The sequence below is a fragment of the Parasteatoda tepidariorum genome, chromosome 9, assembly GCF_982258835.1.
Source record: "Parasteatoda tepidariorum strain Cologne lab strain chromosome 9, Ptep-v5.0, whole genome shotgun sequence".
Classification (NCBI taxonomy): Eukaryota; Metazoa; Arthropoda; class Arachnida; order Araneae; family Theridiidae; genus Parasteatoda; species Parasteatoda tepidariorum.
In genome coordinates, this window is record NC_141763.1 from 51560784 (window position 1) to 51581424 (window position 20641).

A 20641-nucleotide genomic window follows, 5' to 3' on the forward strand; every position below is an offset into this window, starting at 1 on the left:
TTGATTTTTAGAAAGTAAACTTTAAAAAACAATTTTGAAGAATAAAAAATGCTTCTGAGATGTTTTAATAAAATATTACATTGTGGCAACGTACGAAAAAACGTTTTCGAACAGAGTGTTTAAAATTGCAAAATAAATCTTACTGGAATTTACTGATAACATGCACGTAAACACATGCATTGAGAAAAAAACGTATAGACAAAAAAAAGCTTGGTAATTTTTCAGAAGTGCATTGGTAATTATTTTTGGAAAATAACAATAAAATAAAGTTTTATAATATGTTATCAAAATTTGACAAAAGTGGTGAAATTTGGTAACTTTATCCTGATACCTTAAAGCATGGCATAAAAACCGTTTATTCAATTAAATAAGGTTTGTATTTTTTACTAAATGTCAAGTAATAAGAACTATAATTTTGAGAAACCAGAATTTTAAGTAAACCGTTACCATATAAACTGGAAATAAAATTATCAAGCAGATGGTTTAAATAAAGTATCTTTAAGTTTTATTACCTGAATTATGCTTCTTTTATGTTTCTTTAATATCATTACAATACAGTATGGTAATTGCAAGATTTATTTTGCTCCAATGCCGTCATTAAAGTAAATTAAAAATGATAGAATGCTTTGCGCTGTTAGATTAATATACTAAAATCCAGTACACTTATTAATAACTTTATTTTCTATTTTGGCGTATTTTTTTCTTCTCCAAAATGACTATTAAGGGCTGTTTGATACCAAATAAAGAATTTTAACAATTGCAATAGTATAACAAAAAGTAGCGAACAGTAAAAATTGTTTTCAGATAGTTCTATTTATTTAATCAAACGAAATTCAGTTAACAATTTGAATCAGATTTGCAATTTTTTATCAGCAAATAATTATTTGATATTTCTTTTGACACATTTATTGCTACGAACATTTTTAGAAATTTAATTATTGCTGTATAGTTTTTCATAACAGCTAGTAAAAGTTTTTATGGTAGATCAATCCTTACTCAAGTAAGGAGGTCATTTATGCAGACACAAATTTTGGCATTCTTCAAAAATATTGATTAAAAAAATAATAATCTGTATTTTAAGTGAAAAATAATCCTAGCAAATGACAAGCATTGTAGGCTTTCATATACGCCAATAAATAATGTTAACTTAGAAAATTTATTAGTTGCTATTTATTATTATTTATTATTACTTATCATTATTATTTATTATTATTTTTTATTATTAATATTATTAAATTATTATTATTTATTGTTATTATTATTTATTATTATTAGAAAATTTATTTTTGATTTAGAATTAACAAATAATTTGATGATCAATTTATCATTTGTTAAAACTTGAAAAAAATCCTCCTATTTTCTTTCTAACAAAAAAAAAATTAATAATACCTCCAAAATTATATTTTGCAGAAAGCCGACCGGTCTATATAGGGGTTAGGGAACTGACCTTGCATCACAAAGGTTCTGGGTTCGAAACTCGGGCAAGGCATTGATGTTATATCATTCTCTGTAGTATCCGTCCTTACCGTGGGAGCAACGTTGGCCCAACTAATATGGTGCCCCTGAAAGCGTGGCTAACAAATCAGCCCCTCAAGTGCCTGTATGAAGAAAGGTCATTCTCCTGGTGGGGAAGAAATATTTACTTCAAAAGTTTCATGATGCTTTTTGAACAGCAATGAAAGTTTGATTCCATGGGATATGAGGAAAATATTTGCCTGAAAAAACTTTTTGGGTGGTTGTTATTGACGTTTATAAACTGTTTAATATTTGTTAAAATATTTAAATTTATACAATCAATTAAATGAGTCAAGGTTTCAAGGTTCGTTTAATGAGGACAAAACTCTGATAGTTACGAGTTCATTTATTCATACATTAAGTTTATGATAAAAATGTAATTTGATTTTTAATGTAATTTGATTACAAGTTTACTACATAAAAGACAAGTGGATTTAGATAAAAAATTTCAAACACTACAAAATAAAAAAAGGAAATGTATTAGAAAAGAATTATGTTGACAAACAATTTTTCTAGGTTTTCCTTTTAGTAATTATTTTAAATTTTTTTCTTTTTTTAAATTTTTCTTCTCAGAAAACAACGTTTATTTCAAAAGCACAAAAGATAAGGAATATTTATTTTCCCATTTTGTAAAACCACATTAAAAATCAGTGTACCGTGTCTAGAATACTACAAATCGAGGAAGATAAAAGTAGGTTAATTTTAGAGAAAAAATTTAGATGATTAATGAAAACGTCATTTAAAACCATGATATGAATTTTTCATACGAAATAATAACAAATAAATAGGTAAGGAATTTTGTTTTAAAAAAATCACATTTTTATATCAAAACAAAACATTTCATACCGTTAACATAAAATGATTGAAAACTATTTGTTTGGATTTCGGAACTGCGAAAAATTTCGAATCAAAAAGGTGCCAGTGCATTTTACTGCAAAATCCTTTTAGCGGAACATGTTATTGAACAAAAAATCTGATATACCGTAACCTTTATAAGATAATTACCATAAAATCTCTAATTACCTCTAAATAAATAAATATTACTGCAAAAATTACGGCATCATATTTTACGGTAAAAATGGATTTTAAGTATGATGCACCCAAAGTGCCGGTACTTGATATGAAACGTGAATTAAATACGATATCTAAATTCCAAATTTACTTTATTTATAAATGCTTGTAGACAGAAAGAAAAATATGGTCAAAACTACTAGATTATGGTAAAATTTATCGTGCTTCTGGTTCTATGGGAGCCCCAAAATTCTCAATAAATTTTACCAGCGCTTTGGTTATGATTTTAGTAAAATTAACTATAAAATAGAGTTTTATCATATGCGATGAACTTTGGTATATCTGGTAAAATTTGGTAATTTTATCATGATATCTTAGAGCATAGCACAAAAACATTATTCGGTAAAATTTATTTTTCTATTTTGTATATTTTACAAATGCGAGGTAATAAGAACTATAATTTTGGTAACCTGAATTTCCAGTAAACCGTTACTGTAAGAACGGAAAAATTATCAGATGAATAGTTTAAATACTCAATGAATGGTTAAATATTGGTTAAAATATCAAATGAATGGTTAAATATTTTGGTTTTATTAACCAGAATTATTGTTTGCTTGTTTTTATCAAAAATGTCGTTATCATACAGTAGGGTAATTTTAACAGAATATTTTTCTCTGTTTAGTTTTAAACACATACCACAATGTTCAGGAAAATAATTTCAAGAACGAGCTTAAATGGTCAACAGGGAAATAATTTTAAGCATAAATAATTGCTGGAATATATCCTTGAATATGTATAAAATACTTCAAGAATGCATGTTGTAAGTTGTTCAACTTATAACTAATAATCGATAACGAAAAATACCTAGCTTTGAAATAATTAAAAAATCATACACGTAACGGTCTGTTAGGAACCAAGGGTGGGGATCACGAAGGTTAAGGCTCCACAATTTTGTGACCATGGCATGATTGTGGAAATGTGGCGAACACTGCTCACAGACTGGCTTTACTTCCCTAGCAAGCTAGTACCCATCGATCTGAAGATGCTAGGCTCAAAGCCGCCATTGGGATCGAACTTCAGTTCCTCATTATAACAGTTCGGTGCCGTAACCATTGACATACCGCGGCTCTTGAGATAACTATATTTCCATATTCAAGTTATGGTTTATAATTACGATTGAGCACTTTCCTTAGCTATGGGACTTTTTATTTAACTTTTTTGAATTTATTTGACATTTTCAGTACTTTGGTAAAACCATTATTTTTATCGGAATTTAAGAAAGGTAAAATTTTGATTTGTTCTAAAATTTCAATCCCTAAACTCGAAAAATTCATTAAATTACCAAAAAAAAAAAAACATAAAAATTTAAAAAAATGTTTTAGAAAAGTGGTTAGACATAATAACAATCCATGTGGTCTATTCTTACAGATCATTTGTAGTGCTAGATATGAAAAATTATTTTCCTTCGTGATTTTAAAAATACATTACTGAAGAAAAGGTAAACTGCTTTATACTATTTTTAATTTGGAGTTCAATTTTCGAATAGTCAATCTTTCCAGTTAAGGCAGTTCGAGTTTCAGGCCGTTTGGAAACTTCAGAAATAAATCAAAATTATGTTTTTTAAATGTTTAAAGTAATTTCACTAAATTGCTAAAATAATTTTTTTATACGCTTAAAAAACAATGTACTAACAGACATATTAAGATCAATCATAAGCAAACAGCAATCATTTCAAATATTCAAATATATTTCAATTTTTCTTTAAAATATACAGGTATAACTATAATTTTCCCTTTAATAAACTAATTCTATGTTAGAATTATGTAGTTTAATATTCTAAATAAAATATTAGAATGGACGCGGAGAAAAAATTCTGGTAAAACTACCGTACTGTATGGTAATGGCATTTTTGTTTAAAAAAATAAAAAAATAAAAAAAATTTAAAAACGCTATTTTGGTTGATAAAACTAAAATATATTGTATTTAAACCATTATTTTGGTATTTTTTCCCTTCCTATGGTAACGGTATACTGTAAATTCTGGTTTTCAGAATAATAATTCTTATTTCTTAACATTCAGAAAAGATGCAAACTGAAAAGTAAATTTAACTGAAAAAATGGGGTTTCATTTTTAGTTCTAAGGTTTCATGATAAAATTATTAAATTTTTTTCACGTTTTCCAAATTTTATCACGAATTATAACAGCACATTTTTTGTTAATTTTATCAAACTCATTAACAAAGTGCTTCGGTAAAAATTACCAATTTTTTTCCGTGTTCCCATCGAGCCTGAAACGCAATAAATTTTGTTATATTTTGGTATCCAATGACTATACTATTTTCTCAGCATATACATACAAATTTTGAAATCATAAGTACTTTCTATAATAGGGAAATTTCCTTCTAAAATATTAAAAATGTAAAAAAATAATATTGCATGCTTAATTTTTAGCATTGCATGGAATGATTTTTCTTTGTAACTAATACATTACATATCCATCAAATATTAAATAAAACTAAAGAGAATAATTTAATGTTCTGAGTCATTTATACCTATGAATTTCATGAAAATACAAATCTTAACTGCAATAATTACATGTGTTTGAAAAAAGTTATTCTAACATTAGTTTACACGATAGCATAATTGTTAAAATCACAAAAGCTGTTTTAACCTTCACTTAAAGGGAAATAAAAGCAATCACAAAACTAGGTTACTATTACAAAGATGGTATACGCAAGAACTATTACACCGCGTTAAGCATGGCCTTGAAAATACGTTTAAAATGTTTTATAAATTACAACAACTGCAAAAAAATTTAACAAACAAACAAATGTAATTTTCTCTAATGATAACCGAAACATGTTTATTCACTCTCAATTTATAAAGATGTTCGTATTCTTTGTTCCAAATATCGGTGGAGAACAATGATGGATTGAAAAAAATACTTTTATCAACTAATTGTTTGGTAGTTATTAGTAGTACGATGGCAGTGCTAATTAGTTCTTTTAACTTTATTAAAATAATAATAACTATTGGCATAAATTAATAGTTTTATTGAAATAATAATGTCTAACCTAACTGACATGCATTAAGTTTTGTAAGTAAATGAAAATTCATTAACAACAAAAATACAAAAAAAAGTTCTAAATCTCTTTAAAAAAAATGTAGATTAAAGAGTTTTTAAAAATTTCTATTTATCAATAAAATGGAATGAAAAAAGGCAATCAAATAAGAATACACTGTAAGCATTTAATCGAATACTATAACTCAGAAATTATATTTTTTATTTACTTTTATTTTTTATTTTCGTCTGTTTGTTTTATTTCGTTTGCTTGTTTAATCACACATTTATCTCATTCTATTATGATATTTATTAGTTTAATTTATTTGCTTCCTTTAATTATTTTGCTTCCTTTATTTCTATTTAATTAATTTATTAATATAATTAGTGTTTAACTAATTCCTATTCAATGAAACACTATTTAATTAACTATTATTTATTACTTATTTTATTTATTTTATTGGAGTAAATGACATTTAATTGGAATATTTTGCACTATTTCTTAATTGGATTGTCTTAGAAATAACTATAATTTATTTAAATAAATCTTAAAATCAAATGACAGTATACTCATAAAATAAAACGTTACTTGAAAATTGTCAACACTTAAGCATATCATACACGAACCGCTTTAGTCTTCTCATTTTAAAACCAAAACGTAAAGCATGTTCTTAAAAAAGCGTACAATTATACTTGTAAAAGAACGTATGCCCACACAGCACAAACAAACACAAAACAAATTATGCGTAACTTTTATAACGTTTGCATTGTTAAAAAGATGTAAAAAACACAATAACATATATTTATTCATTCATTATGCAAGCGTAAAAATATGAAAAGCTTATTTTATTTATTATTAATTTATTTGTTTATTTTACATTTGTAAATAAGTTTATTTATTAATTTTTCATTTTTTTATTTATTTTGTTTTATTATTTTACTTTGATTAATTTATTTAATTCCTTATTATATCGTTATTTATTATTTCTACTTTTATAAACGGTATTAAGTTGACTTATTTATGTGTAATTTTTTTAGTGACTTGTTTTTGAGAATTCTATGACATATGTAAAAATATCAAAAGCTAATATTAAAATATTTATAACTTTGATTGCCTACACGTATATCAATGTATATTTTTAATGATCGACCACGTACAAATTTAATATTCTTATTTTATACCTAAAATATGCAACGTACTCATGTTCTTCGAAAACAGGCATATCAATGTATATTCAAGCAATACAAACACTCTAACGTGTACAAATAATATATATCTTTTATAAAGTTAACATTGTTACAAAGAAAGCTAAAATTTAATGTTTACGTTAAACTTTAATACCTTAGAATGTAGATATGTTTGTTTTTGCAACCACTATTAAGATCAATATAAACGCTTTTGAAAGTTTCTTAACCATTGAGAAAAATTTCAAATGGTTTTGAATAAAATGCATTGGTAAAATGGATTTTATGGAAGATACACCCAAAGTACTTTAATACTTTAATACGGAAGATACTTTAATACGGAAGATACAAACCGTAATTTAATACGGATGTTTTTGCTGTTCATGTTTTTGAAAAACTATTTTATTTTGTCTATCAATACGCACAGCAAACAATTTTTTAAGTACAGCTATGCTAAACTTAACACTTCCATCGCAGCAATGACACCCCTTTGTCCCACTCTCTGCTCATAGAGAGTTCTCCTACAGCTCAAAAATTGAAATAAAACACAATTTTTTTTAAAACTTAATTATTTTACTTTAAAAAATAATAATCAATTGCAACCAATAACTATAATCACTAATAGAACAATAGAGCATAGCGAATATTCCTGGAAGACGAATTATCTCGTCCGTCGCGAGGAAACAGTTAAACTTCTAGTTGGTAAAAAATTTTAATTTAAAATTATTAATTAAATATTATTATAATAATTAAAAGTTAACTAAAAATATTATTTTCGGATGAGTATTATTTTGACCTCAAAAACATATTTTAAGTTATTTCCAAAAAAATACCTGCTTGTTAAATATCCAGTATTTATAGTGGTTAAATATGTATTATTATTTATGAAAGAAATGTTGAGAGTTACTCTTTGAATTTAATAAAAGATGTCATCGTATTCATGGAATATCCTAATACAATTCACGAATAGTTCTGAAATAAATGTTACCATAGTTCACACTTTGAATATTGAACATGTTGTCTTCTTATCTATAGAATATCCCAATATATTCTACATTCATTTCTCAAACAAGTAATATTGAAAGTTACTCTTTTAATATTTTATAAAAGTTTATCTCTTATCGGTGGATTATTCCAATATAGCCTACATTTATATCTTAAAAATGTTACTGAAAGTCACTCTTTGAATACTATAAACACTGTCTTCTTATCGGTGGAATATCCTAATGTATTCAACATTTATATCTTAAAAAAGTAATACTGAAAGTCACTCTTTGAATAAACATTTTTCTCTTATGGCTGGAAAAACCCAATGTATTTAACATATCTATCTTAATACTAAAAGTCACCCTTTGAATAATAAATGTAGCCCTCTTATAGGTGGAATATCTCAATTAATTCAACAAATATTTCTTTAATAATAAATGTAGTCCTCTTATCGGTGGAATATCTCAATTAATTCAACAAATATTTCTTAAAAAATAATACTGGAAGTCACTCTTTGAATATTATAAACATTTTCTTCTGATGGCTGAAATAACCCGATGTATTTAACATATATATCCTAATACTAAAAGTCACTCTTTGAATAATAAATGTAGCCCTCTTATAGGTGGAGTATCTCAATTAATTCAACAAATATTTCTTTAAAAATAATACTGAAAGTCACTCTTTGAATATTATAAACATTTTCTTCTGGTGGCTGAAATAACCCAATGTATTTAACATATCTATCCTAATACTAAAAGTCACTCTTTGAATAATAAATGTAGCCCTCTTATAGGTGGAGTATCTCAATTAATTCAACAAATATTTCTTTAATAATAAATGTATTTTTCTTATCGGTGGAATATCTCAATTAATTCAACAAATATTTCTTAAAAAATAATACTGGAAGTCACTCTTTGAATATTATAAACATTTTCTTCTGATGGCTGAAATAACCCAATGTATTTAACATATCTATCCTAATACTAAAAGTCACTCTTTGAATAATAAATGTAGCCCTCTTATAGGTGGAGTAACTCAATTAATTCAACAAATATTTCTTTAAAAATAATACTGAAAGTCACTCTTTGAATATTATAAACATTTTTCTCTTATGGCTGGAATAACCCAATGTATTTAACATACATATCTTAATACTAAAAGTCACTCTTTGAATAATAAATGTAATCCTTTTATCGGTGAAATATCTCAATTAATTCAACAAATATTTCTTAAAAAATAATACTGAAAGTCACTCTTTGAATATTATAAACATTTTCTTCTGATAGCTGAAATAACCCAATGTATTTAACATATCTATCTTAATACTAAAAGTCACCCTTTGAATAATAAAAATAGCCCTCTTATAGGTGGAATATCTCATTTAATTCAACAAATATTTCTTTAATAATAAATGTAGTTTTCTTATCGGTGGAATATCTCAATTAATTCAACAAGTATTTCTTAAAAAATAATACTGGAAGTCACTCTTTGAATATTATAAACATTTTCTTCTGATGGCTGAAATAACCCAATGTATTTAACATATCTATCCTAATACTAAAAGTCACTCTTTGAATAATAAATGTAGCCCTCTTATAGGTGGAATATCTCAATTAATTCAACAAATATTTCTTTAATAATAAATGTAGTCTTCTTATCGGTGGAATATCTCAATTAATTCAACAAGTATTTCTTAAAAAATAATACTGGAAGTCACTCTTTGAATATTATAAACATTTTCTTCTGATGGCTGAAATAACCCAATGTATTTAACATATCTATCCTAATACTAAAAGTCACTCTTTGAATAATAAATGTAGCCCTCTTATAGGTGGAGTATCTCAATTAATTCAACAAATATTTCTTTAAAAATAATACTGAAAGTCACTCTTTGAATATTATAAACATTTTTCTCATATGGCTGGAATAACACAATGTATTTAACATATATATCTTAAATACTAAAAGTCACTCTTTGAATAATAAATGTAGTCCTCTTATCGGTGGAATATCTCAATTAATTCAACAAATATTTCTTGAAAAATAATACTGAAAGTCACTCTTTGAATATTATAAAATGTGTTCTCTTATCATTTGAATACCCTAATTTAGTCTACATGTGTAAACAAGTTAAACAAGTTAAGTAATACTTAAAATCATTTCTTAACTTTAAAACACAATGTTTTCTTACTCATATAATCTCGAAATATATTCTAAATGTCCAGGAATTTAAAAAGTATAAAATTATGTTACCTAACTCCTATTCATTTTAATTTATTCTCGTCTTAAACCACTTTTAGTTTTTATCATTTCAGCCTTCTTCCGTGAAAAATATTTTAACTAATATGATATATGACAAGAATTCGATATTGTTTTTCCTAAAAAAAATTATAACCAGTTTTTATTCAATTTTTTTTCTGCATGGAAAAGTCATTGAAAACAACAATATTCTACTTCCTGACATGCCTCTCCTTCGAACAAAATAATTTAATACCCAATCACGAAACCCATAAATATACCTTTATTGTTTTTATCGTATAATTTTATTTCCTTTATCCAATTTTATAGAGTCTCGCCTAGTTGGTAAAGCATTTGTCTTTTCTGTTTGCTTTTTATCCTTCTGTTTTTATAAAAAAAATCGAACATAAACGTTTAATTGAAGGGCGGGCATTGTAATATGTTCTTTGATTTAATAACTGTTATCCTTCGCGCGTAACGGTTGTTACCCTTCAATTGCTGAAAGTTTAGTACTTGTGAACAGATAGGTAACTGTTATGTATTTTCTCGTATACCTATCTTCGATTATTTCATAAACGATAGTAATGAGTGCAATAAAGTTCTATTCATTCAGTAATTTTGCAGTAAGAAAACAATGCTTTTATTTAAATAAAAAAACCATTGTTTAAATGAAGGATAGGGTATAACCTGGATTGACTTCAAAACATTTACAAGTGAAAGAGTTTTTGGAATTTATCATACATCAATATTTTGCCTCACAATCAATAAATCGATAATGATAATCATTATATGTGGGAGAATTTATCGGATTTATGATTCATTAAGTTTTCATCTCACATTTAATAAATTATTTACATGAAAATAACTAAACGTGAGAGACTTTTAGAATTTATCATCATCGACATTCGATTGTTAAGCGATTGTTCAATTGTTAAGAGAAGCTATAAGTTCATTAATGAATCATCAGATAGATTTTTTTAGAAAAAGTTTAATTATTATTCTTGCATACAACTTTAATTAATCTTCCCTCTACAAATTATCAGTTTGTTCTCCTATAAATAGACGACGAAAAAACTCTTTTTTATCTTTATATCCTAAGAGAGAAATTTCAAAAATCTAAAGTATAAGTATATAAATATTCGATGTAAAAAGTTTTATGGGATAATCACAATTCTCCTTTTGTGTTTTTACAATCTATGTGTTTTGTAATGGTTAGAAAATTTATTATAATTATTATTAAATTTTGAAATAACTTTTGATGTTAATCTGAAATACACTTAGTAAGTTAAAACACAGTATATTTTTATGTGTTTCTTCCTAACATACACGGGAACTATACAAATTTAAGCAGATTACACAATTTTAATTCAAATTTGCAGTTACAGCAGTAATTTTTTAAGGAAAATTTTCAAGTATGATTATTTATAACATATTAAGTACCGTAAAATTTCGAAGAAAATGTGTAGTTTCAGTTAGTTAATTTTCTTTTTCTATAAAAAAAGAAAAAAAAAGAAAAAAGAACTTTTTATTTTATTTCATAAGTTTAAATGAAAGTTTACACTAACAATTAAGCATTAAAATTAATGAAACAAACAAAAAATTAATGAATAAATATAAAACATCTTAAATGTTCACTTAAAATAACTTTAATTGCATTAAATATTTTAACAGATACCATTGATTATTCTGTGACAAGTAATCCTATATATTAATAAATTAAATTCTTTCAAAACTAATACTTATTGATGAAAATAGAATTGTACTTATTTGACGCAATTAAAATGAGAAAAATTAAAGTAAATATTTTCCTATTTGATCCAATTTCATTTTCAGAAAAAAAAGGGAAAAAAAAGAAAAGAAATGAAATAAAAATGTTATCTATCAAGTTTTTCTTTTAACTGATGACAGATGTTAGGAGAAGATCACAACTTCAAAACGAGAACAAGACATAGTTTTCCCCAAATAAATGTGTAAGTTAAGCTTTTCAGCACTGCATTATCCTTTGATAAACAGAGAACTGTGAAATAATTTTCTTTACTATCATCTCGTATCAAGTTCCGTGCTTCATTTATAAATAGGACATTTTTTTTTTTGCTACTGATTCGAATTTTTCGTTAAGACTGATTGATTTCCACTGTCCATTTGTTGCCAGAACTCAGAATCAGCTTTATTTTCGATAAATAGAGAGATTCTTTTAGAAATGTGAGATAGAGTTTCGCCTTAGATCCGTACTGAACTTTAAGCAATTCTAAAACTTTGAATGTATTCACCAAAATTTGCTTTTCCTGTTATGCAATTTTCGAATGATATATCGTAAAAACTAAATAACAGGAAGTAGAAAACTGCATGTAATTTGTAACATAGAATTCTCTTAAAACTTATACTGTTTTATAAAAGTTAAGAAAAATAAAATTTAGGTATCGATACTTAATTTTTAAAAAAAACACTTATAATAATAATGAAAAGAAAAATATTCACTTTCAATTTCAAAATTATTTCAGTGTTTTTTTTAAAATTCAAATTCCAAAAAATAATCAAAACAAATTAAATTATATATTTTTTTGATTTAAAATTAAAACATTAAAGTAAAATATTTTCAATTATATCAAATATTATAAGCACCAAGGAATTTTAAAATTATTTGATGGAAGATTTCGGTATTCTTTCTCGTAGAAAAGTGCACAAATGTCTAAAGAACACTTGAAATTTTTTTTAAAAATTTTAATTTGGTTTTAATTTTAAATAAAAAAATATTAATTTAATGTTATTAAATTATATTATTTAAGTTTTAATTTTTTAAATTTAATTTTCAAAAATTAATTTTTGAAATTAAATGAATTTTAATTTGAAAAACAAATTACTTTTTATAAAAGTTTTTTAAAAAAATATTATTATTTCTTATTTAGAGATCTTGCATTTTCTCTTAAGACATTTAAATGTTTGCAAATATATGTTACATAAATATTAAAAATCTAAATTTCAAATTTAATTTAAATGCAATTATTTTGAAATATGATCAAAAATATTCATTACTTACTTGCACAGAAGGTACTACATCAGGAAACTCATATATTGCATCAACAAGCTCGGAAACGTCAAATAATGTAGAATTTTCTGCAGGAACTTCAATTGTTGTACATAAATGTCCATAAACCCCTTCTTTTTTGAGCATATAGTGCAGAGCAGACCACCCCAAAATAGTCCCACTAAAAACCCAAGTCTCCAATAGACCCCAAAAAAGCAAAAAATATTTTTTGGATCTCTCCATGATTCTAAAGAAATAACTAAAGTGGTGCTACTTGAGAAGAGAAGATTTTGTAACTAAACATAGGTTCCATGTGTGCTGTTTGAAATCATCAGCTTGTAACGGGGGAAGTGACGTCAGAGATTTAGGGAACCACTCTTCGTTTAGGAATAGGGAGAAAAGATTGGGATATATATTTCTTTTTTTAGTTGCTCTTTCTTTTCGTAAGTTAATTCGAGAAATCATATTCCAAGTCAGGGCCATCAAGTGGAACGCCGATAAAGAGGTGGAGAAAGAGAGTATTTTGGAAATAGGGTTGGGTCATTGTTTGGCGATAAATCGCCAAGGAAAAACTATATTTACAGTTGAGTGAAATTCGAAAAGTGGAATACGTTCATTCCTTAATTTCACGAATGAATCATATGTTTATTTATTTATAACATTATCCGTATATTTGTTCAATTTACATTGTTAATAAAGAAGTTTAATAGTATTTTTTGATTAATTCCTATAAGTTTAATAGTATTAAATTATTCTTATGTTTATTTATTTATAACATTATCCGTATATTTGTTCCATTTACATTGTTAAAAAATTTGTTTAATAGTATTTTTTGATTCCTATGAGTTCAATAGTATTTAATGATTCTTGTGTTTATTAATTCATAACATTATCCGTATATTTGTTCAATTTGCATTGTTAATAAAGGAGTTTAATAGTATTTTTTGATTCCTATGAGTTGAATAGCATTAAATGATTCTTATGTTTATTTATTTATAACATTATCCGTATATTTGCTCAATTTGCATTGTTAATAAAGGAGTTTAATAGTATTTTTTGATTCCAAAGAGTTTAATAGTATTAAATGATTCTTATGTTTATTTATTTATAACATTATCCGTATATTTGTCCAATTTACATAGTTAATAAATGAGTTTAATAGTATTAAATAATTCTTATGTTTATTTATTTGTAAGATTATCTATATATTTGTTACATTTACAACGTTAATAAATGAGTTTAATGGTATTTTTTTATTCCTGATAGTTTAATAGTTTTAAATGATTCCTATGTTTATTTTATTACATTATTCGTATATTTGTTCAATTTACATTGTTTATAAATGAGTTCAATCGTATTTTTTAAATTCTTATGAGTTTAATAGTATTTAATGATTCCTATGAGTTTAATAGTATTAAAAGATTTCTATGTTTATATTATATAACATTATCCGTATATTTGTACAAATTTACATTGTTAATAAATGAGTTTAATAGTATTTTTATACATAAATTGAATTTAGTACAAAATTAAATTACATAAATTGAAAAAAAATTTCTTCATATTTTTAGTAAAGTCTTATTTATTAACATTGATAATAAATTTATTTCATTATAAGTGACTTTTATAAAAGGTTTTTAGAAGCTTTGGTTAAGTGTTATGAGTAAGTATTTGTTTAAAATACTTTATCAATTAAGTTATAAAATTGTTTAAATTTCGTCTATAACTTAACTCATTAAAAGCACAGTTTAAGTTGTTTTGGAACTATTGTTTAATCAAAAACTATTTAAACTGCGAGTAGAGCGCTACAGCTTTTGAAAGCAACATTTACGCAAACAAAATATACAGTTTATTCAAAATAAAGCATAAAATAGCTTTTAATTAATATTCAAACGATAAGTAAAAACATTATAAATTATTACAATATTTCTAGTTTTTAAGCATGCCGTCAACGCCTTTTTAAATATAAATTCTTTTTATTTTGCTCTAAGAATAAAATCGAAATTTTACCGTAGCAATGGACGGCTAACTGCTCAAAAGTTTGCTTTTTAAACTTTTTAATTCGAAGCGAATTAAAAATACTGCTAACAACATTCAATTAGTTAATAGCCGATCGGCCTGTATAGGAGTTAGGGAACTACCCTTGCATCAGAAAGGTTCTGGGTTCGAATCCCGGGCAAGGCATGGATGTTCTTTTCTTCTCTGTTAGAAATTTCTCTTCTGTTAGAAATTTCTCAGAAAAAATGGTTAAATAACAATTTATTGAACGGTTATTTTACCATATTTTATCAAAACTGTCAAATAACCATACATAAAATGGTAATAAAACTGTTAAGTTTGAGAAAGACTGTTTCTTAATTTCTTTCACTTAATACGGTTAAACAACCAGAATTTTATCGCACCAGTTAGAACCACCTATTGAAGCAACTTAGTTCTTTGAAATTGCGTACATATCATAGCCGAGCGGGCTTATCTGTCAATCTCATGACCGACAGAAATGAAGTTCGCGTCCTAGTGTTGACACCACAATATTTCCTCCCTTCCCTTCAACACATGAAGAATTTCCAGTGTCCGGCACTCTCCTATGCCCATTACCTTAAGAAAACCCGAGCTCCCATGTCTAGTAATATAATTCTTTTTTTTTTACGCTTTTGAATAATGCTAGTTGTAAATGAATAAAACACCGTCTAGTTTTGTATTCATAGTTTAATAACCATACTATTTGAAAATGGTTTCAAAACCATAAAGGAAAAAAATGTTCTTTACCGTAAACTTTACGGTTAATCGGATGGACAGACAGCTGGTAGTTATTTTAACATAATTTTTGAAAGAAAATTTTAACAGTGTACTACTATCTGTCCTTACTGTGGGAGCAACGTTGGCCCACCTAATATGGTGCCCCTGAAAGAGTGGCCAACAAATCTGCCCTTTAGGTGCTTGTATGACCTAGATCATTATCCAGGAGGGCATTGGAAGAAAAAAAACATTCTATTAATTGTTGGCCCACCCTGAAAGAGTGGCTAACAAATTTGCCCTACTGATAACTGAATTACGAGTGGCAATCGGATGGGCTTTGGAGAAAAAAACATTCAGTTACTTTGGGCGAACAATTAATTTTTTTCTTTTACTATGATATTTTTTAAACATTCTCAATTCCAAATATAATAAATTTGAAAAATAGGAAATAAAAATAAAATTTTTAGTATTATTTGTTCATTCATTCGTCTATTTTATGGCAGCATTACACCTATCACTCATTTTGTCTTTCGACCAATATAAATTTACTTTTTCATTATTTACGATGAAGAGCTATTAGTTCTTTTTAGGTTTTATTATTTGATATCTTTTTGTTCTTTTACATTATTTCTATTTATTTCATCACCTATCCATATGAGACATGCAATATATCAATTAATGTGACATGGTAAATTAAAATAATAAATAAAAAAATCTCAATTATTTCAACTATCTTTCCTTTACTAACTAATTCCTTAAATATTGAGAGCTAGAATGATATTTTAAATAAATAATCCCATCCAAAAAAAAAAAAAAAAAAAAAAACTGGAGCGAAAATAATCTCAATTATTTCAACCATCTTTCCTTTCCTAATTAATTCTTTGAAAATTGAACACGAAAGATATTTTAAACAAATAATCTCATCAGAAAAAAAAAGTGGAACAGAAAAAAAATACTTGGTATAAAAATCTTTTTACTTCAGAGCTGTAGAATTAATATGTATGTTGCTTTCATTTGCCTTTTTTTTTTTTTGCCCATATGGTTCCTTTTATTTTTCTCCATTAATTTTTCTCTTCCATTTCTTTCTTGACGACTGCGCCTTATCTTGTTTTTAACATGTTTCCAAGTTTTTCGGCATTCATGTGTCGCTCTGACGTACAGCATCGTGTTATAATGTTCAAAAATTTTCAACTTTGTTTACATTTCTACTAAAAAACAAAAAATAAAATTTTATTCCAAGTATAAAAAAGATTATTAGATATTATTAAAAAAACAGTCACTTTATTCAAATAACGGTTTCATAAATTAAAAATATTTTAAATCCGTCTCCTATGGTAGCCGTAAAGTGTAGATCGAAAGTAAATTTACCCTTTAATGTTTAAATATATTATTTTTATAAAAAAATATTCTGTTTATTAAAATTTATCAGATTTACTATTAAGACTCAACGCATTTCAATAAATGTATTTAAATTTAATGAGCGATAAGGACTACAAAGAGGATTTTTCGGCATGCAACCACTGCTTTCGAACTATCGTTAGATATCATCTATGTCATACAATTTGATGGAGTTGCATCGCTCCTTGTAGTCTCAGTATCATGTATGAATATGATACAATGACTAATTATTACATCTAAACAGTAAAGAAAGACTAAGTAATAGTAATTGATAAATCAAAGCTTAACCCCGTCCCTCCCCCGACAGGGGGCATCCGGAGAATACTGTAAGCTCTAAATGCGCGTACGTGACCTCTCGGCAAAAGAAAAAAAGGATTCAAAAAAGTATGCTTGGTGGCGATCCATGGCAACACCAGAAGGCCTCAAAGAATTTAGTGAAATCTTAGAATTAACAATGGTAGTTACTCAGAAAATAGAATTTAGGAGTTTTGTTCAAACATAATAGGGGAGGCAAAAAAAGAAAAAAAAAACATTGAAAAAAGGTAACAAACATATTGTGATGATGAAAAGTACCAGAATTTGTCTAAAGCCCATGAAAATAGATACAGTTTCAAAAAGAAGAGTTACGGCGAGGCAGCCGTAAAGACAAATCTACAAACAAAAGGAAACTCAAAACATGAATAGTTAGAAAATTTGACAAAATTTTCAACAATAAATTAATCGAAAATTCGAAAATCATTTCTGAAAAACACAAATACAGTATTTGCGAAGCTTACGAGATAAAAATAAATAAATAAATAAATATATAAAAAAAAAATAATAATAATAATAATGCTATTAGCATACAGTAAATTGTTAACAGTGAGATACAATTAATGCATTACATTAAATGTAGAGCTCGTTAATTGTGAAGCACAAATTTGTTGACGCCGTCTAGTTAAGTTAGTAATTGATAAATATAAAAATGTTTAATGTGTATTTTTTTTTAAAAATTATAACTGCATATCATACGTTCTAAAACATTTTTCTCACTAGATAACGATTAGTGACTGACAAAAAGTGTTCAAGTCACTAATCGTAAACATGAATTTATACCCCTAAATCTAACATTACTATGAAATTACAGATCAACCCATAACTTTTTCTTGCAAAATAAATGGCCACCAACCTTAAAATAGCGTTATACTTTTATAAATTATCTTCAGCTTTGCCCATGTTATTGTTTCAAATTCAGACGATTTGGTTATTAATCAAGGCGAGCCGTGGAGGGAGATTAAATAAGTTAGTGCTGCCATCTGTCGAAGAGTGAGACAGTTGTGTGTTCATTGTACGTGGTCACCAACGTAGAGGGAGTGGAAGAGAGATGTGTCCATTGGCGTAGCTGGGATCGAACCAGCGACTGTTGCCACCAAAAATTACCCTTACATCTTATTTATTACCTATCATAAACATTTATCACCTCCAAAATTTACATAATTCATCTTATTTATCACCTATCATAAACATTTATCACCACCAAAAATTACCCTTACATCTTATCTATTATCTGTCATCAAAATAAAATTGTTGATCCCTACGTTTTTAATTTTAGGTCAGATGAAAATCTATACTCTTTTTTTTTTCCTTCTACTTTAAAACATAGTTTTTAAAAAGGGCTTAGATGCTTAAGTCAAGTAAAAAAGCTTATATCAGGCAATGAAAAAGTTTTTACATAACTGGTAAAAAGTGTTAACTTTCCCTTAAGTTAAGAAATTCTAGCGGTATATTGTTTGACAATTTTTGTGATTTTAATCATACCTTATCCTTCAACGATTGAACACGCAAGTGATGATGAATACCATGATCATCAAAGTTTGTTTTGATCGAAGTCACTCTTCCTTAAAATGCTGCTAGTAATGATGGTGTTATAGCGTGTTAAGGGCTAATTTTAAACAAGGTGTTCTTTGATGGCACGGTGACCTTTCCATGGGTTTGAATTGTAAACAAATCAGTGAATGATTTGTTGTACTCAAAGTCCTTCTGTTTTGTAGCGTTTTAATACATTGTTATTTAATCATCGAAAATAAAAGAAACAGCTTAAAAATACTGTCGCGGAAAAAAAATTTATTAATTTCATTTAGTTGGTATAAATATTATGAGTTTTGATATATAATGTGAGTAGACTATGAGGATTTACATTTAAAGGGAATACAGTTAATACAAAATGCTTTTAGAAATAAGTTTTTTTTCTCCAATGATCACCTGGGAAATGACCTTTCGTCAATACAGGCATCTAAAGGGCAGATTTGCTGGCCCTCTTTCAAGGGCTTCATATTAAGTGGGCCAACGTTGCTCCCACAGTAAGTACAGATAGTAAAGAGAATGAAAGAACATCCATGACTTGCTTGGTTTTCGAACCTAGAACCTTTCTGATGCAAGGTCAGTTCCCTGACCCCTATACAATCCGGTCGGCTTTCTAGTAATAAGTTGAATGAATGCACTGTACAATAGATAATTACAAGTGGAGCTTCTGTCAGTTGTTACTACAGAAAGCCACTGCTCTTCATTAGTTTCTAATAAAAGTTTTTCTTAAATTTTAAAAAAATAACAATACAATAAATAACGATGAATGTATTTTTAATGCACTGAATATTTAATTTTATGACAATCTGTCTCATCGAATGTTTAAATTTGTTATAATTTTTAAGAAATTACTCTTTATTTTACTCATTTTCAAACTCCTTTCATAATTATGTAATATACATAGATACATTTTTAAAGCATTCCTTTTACAAAATATGTAGGTGTTTTAATAAATAATGATGAAATAAGTAAACATATTAAAATGTTTAAGTTAACAAAGTGAATAATTACTTTCTTTATTGTTATTATTTTTATTTAGGCTCAAAAACTTTTGAAAGCGTTTTGTTTTCTGCGCAGTAAAAATTTTGAAAACGTGGCTAATCAATCAGATATGAAATTAAAATCAGTTAATAATTCAAACGAAATAAAGTGTAAAAATTTATTTTACAAACCTTGGAACACAATTCCTTTATTTTAAATGCTTTAAATTATTTTTATGACAGATTGAAAAACCTAACTTTTAGAAAAATGTGATGTTTTTTAAATCGTTCTAAAATTTTCGAGAAAAAAAAATGTCAAGCTTCTTTATTTAACACGCTTTTTGTATTTTGATTAATTTTTGCATTTTCCCTTCAGAAGAAATAATTTCAAAATAAATATCTTTCAAAAATGTCATATGATAAACAACACATTTTGGTAAGAAAAAATTCAAATAATTATTATTTAGTTTTGCTGACTGGCTTGTTTCTTAAAGAGAGTTTTTTTGCATCCAACCATTAATGCTTCAGATTTTTGTATTTTTCCGTCGGAAGAAATAATTTCAAAATGAATACCTTTCTTCAAAATCATATGATAAGTAACACATTTTGGCAACAAGAAAAATCCATACAATTTTTCTTAAAATTAAAATATATGGTTTCT

At 26.3% G+C, this 20641-nt stretch overlaps 1 protein-coding gene across 1 annotated transcript in view; it reads right to left on the minus strand.

Moving 5' to 3' along the window:
• Positions 1 to 13404, minus strand: part of LOC107444943 (equilibrative nucleobase transporter 1) — a 77073-nt gene extending 63669 nt beyond the window's left edge. The window contains exon 1 of the mRNA XM_043045135.3: positions 13037 to 13404. Within this exon, the coding sequence (XP_042901069.1) occupies positions 13037 to 13267 (231 nt within the window). The 5' untranslated portion in view covers positions 13268 to 13404. The remainder of the gene's footprint in view (positions 1 to 13036) is intronic.
• Between the last annotated feature and the right edge of the window lie 7237 nt (positions 13405 to 20641).